At 47.4% G+C, this 7,972-nt stretch overlaps 1 protein-coding gene across 4 annotated transcripts; it reads right to left on the bottom strand.

The window, feature by feature from the left end:
- Positions 1-2,244: 2,244 nt before the first annotated feature.
- Positions 2,245-6,672, bottom strand: LOC119354516 (glycosyltransferase BC10-like). 4 transcript variants are annotated; one of them, XR_005171010.1, is made up of 3 exons: positions 5,324-6,672; positions 4,030-4,065; positions 2,245-2,689 (listed from the first exon to the last, which is right to left on the bottom strand). XR_005171010.1 is itself a non-coding variant. In XM_037621236.1 (2 exons), the coding sequence occupies exon 1, from the start codon at positions 6,462-6,464 to the stop codon at positions 5,361-5,363; it is 1,104 nt and encodes a 367-aa protein (XP_037477133.1). In that variant the 5' UTR covers positions 6,465-6,666; the 3' UTR covers positions 2,245-2,689; positions 5,324-5,360. The 4 variants fall into 4 exon arrangements, 1 of the variants encoding a protein (XP_037477133.1); XR_005171011.1 differs by lacking the exon at positions 2,245-2,689 and adding an exon at positions 3,156-3,960; XR_005171012.1 differs by lacking the exon at positions 2,245-2,689 and adding an exon at positions 3,156-3,956.
- Positions 6,673-7,972: the final 1,300 nt, after the last annotated feature.

Genomic DNA, 7,972 nt, shown 5'->3' with positions numbered 1-7,972 from the left:
GAAAAAAATAATTGGTGCTATTTCAAGGATGTCGGAAAACGACATGCTCTTAGGCGGAGCCATCTCGCCTACTCGAACACCTCTGTTGATCATGGTCTAAGCTTTTATTTTTCCATCTTTTGTAGTACGTCAAATATAATGCTAAAAAAAGACTCTGGTTTTCCTTTTCAACTGGGCTGGTTTTTTCTTTGGTTTTTACATGGGTTTTTATATTATTATTTTTTTCTTTTGTTTTTTATTGATTTTGAAAAAAGTTCATCAAAAATTCAAAATAAGTTTATCAATTTTAAAGAAAAGTTCATTGATTTTGGAAAAAAATCATTGATTTAGAAACAAAGTTCGTCAATTTTATAAAAAACTTGAACAATTTTCAAAAAGAAATCGCCAATTTGCGAAATAGTTCACGAATTTATAAAGAAAACTGATCAATTTTGAAAAGAAAGTTCTCTGATTTGGAAGAAAAATTCTAGAATTTTAAATTTTGTCTTCATTTTCTAAAAAAAATCACGAATTGTAAAACTTCACGCATTTAAGAAACAAAAAAGAAAAGAAAAATACCAAACAGAAAATGTTGCGCTTTTCCAATGTTTTATTTTAATATTAAAAAATGTACGCTAGTTGGTTAGTGCGGCTGTGCTAATCCTAGGAGGACGTAGGTTCGAATCCTGCAGCACGCACTATTTTTTGCGGTTAAAAAAAAGGCTGAATGGGCTAGCCCAGCGCCGCTAGGTGTGGACGCCCGTTCATGTACAGCGTATACGTGTGTCTCAAAAAAACAGCATATACATGAAAAGTTTATAAAATATGACTATCATGCCCTTACTTATGAAGAGGTATCGGCTAATCTGAGCCGTCCTTATGTTTAGGGAGGTGTACCGAAGCAGAAGTGCCTTATTAATATGTCTAGGTGGATCATGGATGGAAATGCTTCTATTCTTGAGCTTGTGCTAGCTGCAATCCTACCAATTTCATGCCAGCATTTTCTGATTATTTTCAGAGTTCTCTTGCGGATCTTCCTTTAAAGAACTTCTATAGATTTGTTCTTCCGTCGATGGTACAACTACACATATTTACTAGCCAGAACGTCCCCACTGCCTACAATGATGCTTGACCATTTGATATGCAGGATGATTTTAGCAGTACAGAAATTATCAGTTCATGATTTTCTATGGGCTTGCATCGCTCTCTGCATCACATAAGTTCGAGGACTAACTCTTATTATGCATCCTGGTCACATATTTGAAAAGTTGTTCCTTATATGCATTCATATGTTTGGTTGCTCCCTTCGGCTCTAGGTGCATCTCTTCCAATATTTGTTGCTTTCGAAGTTTCGATGAGTGCCAGAAAGCAATAATAGGTCATTTTTCGAATTAATACTCCAAATCAGTATTGGAGGATTGATTGTTTCCTTCAGTACTTCAAATTTATTGTTTCTTCCCAAAATTTATGCAATAATAGGTTGATCCTTTCCAAATCGATTATTGATCCTTTCCAAAATTTATTGTCAGTAGAGTATTGATCCTTTCCAAAATTTATTGTTTCCAATTTTTTTGAGGAATATTGTTCCAAAATTAGCAGTGCAGTGGAGTATTAATTGTTTCCAGAATTAACACAGATATTCGCGTGCCCAACTCCCACGGCAGCGGCAGGGAAGGAGCGGCACCGGCGACCCTGGGCGGGGAAGGAGCAGCAACGGCGACCCTGCGCTGGGAAGGGCAGAGGAGGACCTGGGTGGAGGATTTTTCGCGGAAGTGAAGGTGGGTGCAGAGGACCTGGGCAGAGGTGGAAGACGATTAGCGGTGGTAATAAGGTCATTTCCCCGGTTTTCACCTGGTCGGAACGATTTGTCCAACGACCTATATTTCGGGACAGAGGAAGTAGTGCATCCTAGTTACTCCCTCCTTTTATCTATATATAGAGTCTAATGTATTTTTCGAGGCTAACTTTAACCAATGTTAGAGCAATAATACATGACATACATCTTAGTTACTTCCTTCTTTTATTTATATAGAGTCTAATGCGTTTTTCGAGCTTAAATAATAACATATGACATACAATTCGTATGTGAAAGAAGTTTTCAATAATATTCTTTTTTACATTATGCATGTCATGTAGTATTAATCTGATCAATAATCAAAGACGATCTTGAAAAACGCATTAAGCCCTATACAGATGAAAGAAGGGAGTATGTGCTCATCCACTTGATGTTTCATTTTCTAGTTAATAAAATCAACCCATTGTCCAAAGAAAAAATATAGTGCATTCCAGAAAATAATATTAGTAGCAATGAGAGTCACGGTGCTAGTGCTACGAAAACTTGAATGCAGAATGATTATTTCATTCCTTGGTTATGTACACAAGCTGAAATAAACCGGTACAAAGTTCCTTTTCCGTTTCAGCTGAACAGAACACCGCCACAATCCATCCCTTTACGCATTTCAACAGAACAGCAGCCTTAGGCAGCCGCACGAGGTAGGAAAAATGCAGTGGATGGATGGACTGACCATCAGATGCAACACCTGCCGCTTTGCATTAGGTTGTTGCCACTTAAGTCTACATAAAAGTACCAGGAGGAGAAGAACGGTGGAGGGCACAGAGGGAAAGCACCAGTCTGAACCGTGTGAAGATTGGACGGAGAAGAACGACACTGCTTTCGTCTTCTCGCACGCGCAACTCTTAACGGATAGACCTGCAAAAGCAAATGAGGCTTCTTAGCCAGGAGTAGTTCGATTTCGCCAATAGAACTGAAATATACAGCGAGCCAACTACTCTAATCTGAAGGGAAAACTAGTCAAAAGGCAAGACAATGCGTATCAGCACACTGCGTTACAGTCGTTGAATACGGCACTCAGGGGGTCTCAGCGGACTGGGATCAGGTGACATGCCTCTTGGCAGTCACCGGGTAACATGCGGCTAGCCATCCAGCGTTCCTTCTTCATCCAACGGCCGCCAGCGAGCAAAGCGAGAAAAGCCAACGCTTAGCAATTTCAGAGCAACGGAAACGACGCAGTGAAAAAGAGGAACAGACGAGCTCGCTCAAGTCAATAAGTGCAACTCCAACGTGCCGACTAAACGGAGAGTGATTTTATCCGTCTTTTATCCGTTTGAGTTGGTCCAGCGGACACCAACATCCGTTTACGCGTTTAGATCGACGCTTGCACCCAACACTGGCCTGATCCATTATGACGACACAAAAAAATACAGGCATTTCGCAAATAAAAACAGACATTAAGTAAACATTAAAAGTCGGCCACAAAGGCCGGTGAGAGTCCACACATCCACGTTTGCATTAACAAAAATTAAAAACGAACTAAACTACGAGGCGGCGCGCTGCCCTAAGCGGCGGCAGTACGTGATGTCGATGAGCGTCGACGCAGGGCCGGCCTCAGGGAATGCCGTGTTCCAAGCGGCGGCGATGTCGGCCGCCGGCTGTGCTATCGCGGGGGCCTGTGCCGTCGCGGCGCTCCTCGGCCAGCCGTTGTTGGCGCCACGGTTCGAGGTATGCCGCCTCCTCTTCCTCGTTCGCCGCCACCCACCACCCTGCGCCGTTCGTCCTCCTCGCTCTCCCGGAAGACAGCCGCAACTGCCGCCTGGTAGGCGGCCTCCGCCTCCTGATCCTCCTCGCGGGCGACGAGCAGGGGCGGCAGCACGCTGCGGTCGACTTCGCGGACGCCGCGTCGCCTCGCCTCCTCGTGCTCGAAGGCGAACCATTGAGCCCAGTATGACAAGTCGAAGGCGTACGCGGCTTCGCGGCGCTGCTCCGGCGTCAGCAACGCCCGCCGGCGCCGCACCTCCTCCGCATGCGCCCGCCGGCTTAGTAGGCCGCCTCCGCCTTCTGCTCCTCCGACGCCACCACCAGGGTAGCGGAACGTACCCCAGGTCGAGTTAAACGCCGCCGAGGCGGGCCACGTCATGCATAGGTTTAGGGCTGATTTACGCATGTATGTGTGCTTGATCTGGCTACAGAATTTCTATGCTAATTACTTGTAATTTGTAATGACAAGTGTTACTAAATTGTTCAATTTTTACCTCTTTGATGTCCCTGCACGTTGAGTCTAGTTTTTCCTGTACAAAAAACAACTGCTTAGTGTTGGCCTTTTTTCACTTTGGTCGCTGGCGGCAGTTGGATGGAGAAGGAACGCTGGATGGCCGCAAAGGAACGCTGGATGGCTAGCCGCAAGTTACCCCGTGACTGCCAAGAGGCATGTCACCTGATCCCAGTCCGGTCTCAGCATATCGCTGTTGACTATTGAGTTCTGACACGTACTCCCTCCGGTTCTTTTTAGTTCGCATATAAGATTTGACTGAAGTCAAGCCTCGTAAAATTTGATCAACTTTGTAGAAAAAAGTGTCAACATTCACAATCTAAAATTAATACCACTAGATGTGTCATGACTTAACGTTTCATATTATATAACTTTAGCATAGCAGATGTATATATTTTTTCATATAAATACAGTCAAACTTTATGAAGTTTGACTTCAGAGAATTCTAATATGCAGAGTAAAAAGGACCGGAGGGAGTACACGCATGGTCTCATCGATCGAGAGAGCACAAGACTAAGGCTAGTTATAATGGGAGTAACTTAGCTAGTAACGTAGCACACTTCCAGAAAATTCTGCTTATGTGGCAAGTAATTAATGAGAGGTGGTAACATAATATGTTACTCTAACATAGCGCTTTCCAAGACAAGACGAGTCTATGAGCTAATAAATAAAGTCATCTATGATACTACCTCCGTTTCAGTTTACAAGTCCTGCGCGTATACCTAGGTTGCCAATTTTATCACCCTAATATAAACTATATAACACAAAAATTATACCTTTTGAAAGTAGAAACTCCGAATTTTATGTTGGTATATTTTTTATAATATATGATTTGTATTAGGTTGGTCAAATTGACGACCTACGGATACGCGCGCGCCCTGTAAACTGAGAGAGAGGTAGTACTACTATTATGTTATTTTGCATTATGAAGATAGTAACTTAGACTAGTGTCATGCATATGACACTAGTCTAAGTTACTCCCCACTATGACCAGCCTAATCGAGTTGTCCATTTCTTCACGAATTAAATGTAGCAACATGCTTACATATGGAAACTAAAGTAGATAGGAGATTTTTCCCATAAAAAAGTATTCAGTGTTCTTCAGTCATGTTGCAGCATCTTAAATAAATTTGGGGAGTGAAATGACATTTGCAATATGTTTCGATCATCTATGGGCTGCAAATTTGTGATTGAAATACATGCATGGCTAACGAGCATAACCAATAAGTAGTGTCCAGAACCCTCAAACATTACAGAAATCAGGCGTCAGAACGTACCTCCTACGTGTAGCTATGATGCAGAGCACCGCATCGATCAATCTTTGAAGATGACGGTGTCGGCGATGGCCATGAGCGGGCCAAGGCAGTCGGGCGCGAACTTGCGCGCGAACATGTGCTCATAGGTGGAGCTGTTGGACTGGCGCAGCTCGGCGACGAGCCGCGGCGACACCTCGGGCGCGGCATACGTGTGCGGGTGGCCCTCGAAGCTGTCGGTCCAGTTGACGCGCGTGAGCGTGTACCGGGTGCAGCCGGCGGGGTCGGCCATGTCGAGAAGCGTCGGGAAATAGTGCTCCTCCGGGTAGCAAGAGTCCTGCGACTCCTGCAGGCACGGCTCCCTAAACTTTCGCCAGAGACGGCGCTCGCGGACGACTAGCACGGCGTGGCGGCGGGCCAGCGTGAAGAACTGGGAGCCGATGCGGAACCGGTCGAAGGGCACCTCCGGGAGCATGGCGTCGTCACCCCGCGCCACGTAGCGCGCGGGCATCTGGGGCTCGCCGGTAAGCACCTCGATATAGCTAGGGAGGCGGTGGTGGTGCGCGGCCTTGGGCGGGAAGAGCGCCGCGTAGAGCCGCGGGAAGGAGTGGAGCGGGACGCAGTGCTGCGAGAGCAGTGCGAAGTAGGCGTTGGCCGGGTCGTCCAGTAGCGCGGCGACAAGCAGCCGCCGCGCCGCAGCGATGAGGCTCGGGTCCCCGCGCCGCGTCGGCTTGGCCGCGACGAAGCGGCCCCGGAAGGAAGGCGTAGGGGGGTGCCGCAGCCTCACCGCCGGGTCTGCGTGCACGTAGACGTTGAACTGGTGGGCGTGCCCCGCGAAGAAGCGCTCCCAAAGCGGCGCGAAGGTGAGGTCGGAGTTGGTCAGGAACATGAAGGCCACCTTGGACGCTACCGCCGCACCCTCGCCGGCGTCGAGCGTGACGCGCCGGGACAGCGCGAGGTCCTCCGGTCCCTCCTCAACTCCCGCCCCCCCGCCGCTGCTCCCCGCAGCAGCACCCCCAGCGGCGGCCGGCGCCTCCTCGTCCCCAACCACCACGGGCAGCGGCAGCGGCAGCGGCGGCGACGACGCGCGAGGGGCCAGGACGAGCAGCGCCGTGAGCGAGGCGAAGAGCAGGAGGGACAGCACCATCGGCGACGCCGCCGTCATGGCGATTAATTCCGGCCGCTAATCCCGCACCAAATCGAGGGGAAATCACAATCGACGGACCGAATCGGGGGTCAGAACCTCATCCCGGCGATCAGAATCGGGGGTTTCTATCTGTCTATCTAGGAATGCTATGATAGGAAGGAAGGCAAGCGAGGGAGGGAAGTGGAATGGAGTGGCGCTAGTCCCGTCTCGCGTCCGCCTCTCCTCTCGCTTTCTCCTTCTCTTTGTCTTTGTTTCACTCTCAGCTCGGCGGACACCGACGTGGCAGCAATATCAATTTTTTTTAGGGAAGGCAAGGCAGGAATGAATATCAAGTGCGCCACGGGATTTTCTTTGCTTCGGTCCGTGGCATGCAGGCCCGTGTTTTGGCGGGGTCTCTGTGGCAGTGGGTGTAGAGGCAGGGCTTTAGTACTAGTAGTATTTTTTGGAGGGAAAGGCAGGGCGAGGAGGAAGGATGGATGGCTGTCGGGCCGAGTTGGAGGGTAAGGATGAATACGGGCCGTCGGATGCGATTTGCCAAGATAATTGTGTCCTTTTTTTTTGCGGGGTAAGATAATTGTGTCCTACTAGTGCGGTTTGTTAATCGGGCGGTGTGGTAGTGAGGAATCGGATCCGAACCAGTTGCCTAATTTGGGCCCCGTCAGTTTCGCTTTTCTTCAGGCAATTGATATACTTTCATTCATCACGGAGAATTTTGCCAGCAACCGAAGAATTCAATGTTGAGATCAACAGGGTCGCTGCGAACTGACTCGTCGAATGCACGTCGGTCCCGGCAGGGCAGAGGAGAGGCACACGTGTCTATCGGTACTGTATCTATAACCTCTTAGACTATTTATAGTGGGAGTAATATAGACGGTAACATCACACTTATCTTGATAAAATAGATGACGTGACATGTAATTAATGGAAAAAAAAAATATATGGTAACATAGCTAGTTACTGTAACATCACTCATATCAAAAAAAGATGAGTCTACAACCTAATAAATGAAATAATGCATGAAACAACACATATGTTACTACCCACTGTAGAAATAGTAACATAGACTAATAATATATGCATGTTACTACTCTAAGTTACTCCGCACTGTGACTAGTCTTAGGACTAGACAGCAGCGGCGGCGCATCGATCCTCTGTGTGGCCCACGCGTGTCCCCATGCATCAAGCTGGAGTCTGCTCGAAACTCGACCATATCATACGTGTGAAGCGTGCAAAAACCTGTCCGCCTGCCAGCCATGGTGTGCTAAAAAACCATATATACATGATGAGATGCTGTGTCACTCTTCTCCGTCACCTAGTGCACAAGTGTATCAGTCGATGAAGAGGGCACATACACTTTTATGCCCACCCATAGTTCAATGCTTTGACCTACATGGTTTGACTCTTTTGCTGACTTTTTTAGTTGCTTGCTATTTGCTAATGAAGACTCCATATGCTCTGGCTAGTCGGTAACGTGTTTTTTTTAATCGGGAGGTAACATGGTTAAACCCCACCGCTGTAATCATTTA

This window comes from Triticum dicoccoides, chromosome 2A, assembly GCF_002162155.2.
Source record: "Triticum dicoccoides isolate Atlit2015 ecotype Zavitan chromosome 2A, WEW_v2.0, whole genome shotgun sequence".
NCBI classification, from domain to species: Eukaryota; Viridiplantae; Streptophyta; class Magnoliopsida; order Poales; family Poaceae; genus Triticum; species Triticum dicoccoides.
This window is presented reverse-complemented; position numbering and strand designations above follow the sequence as displayed.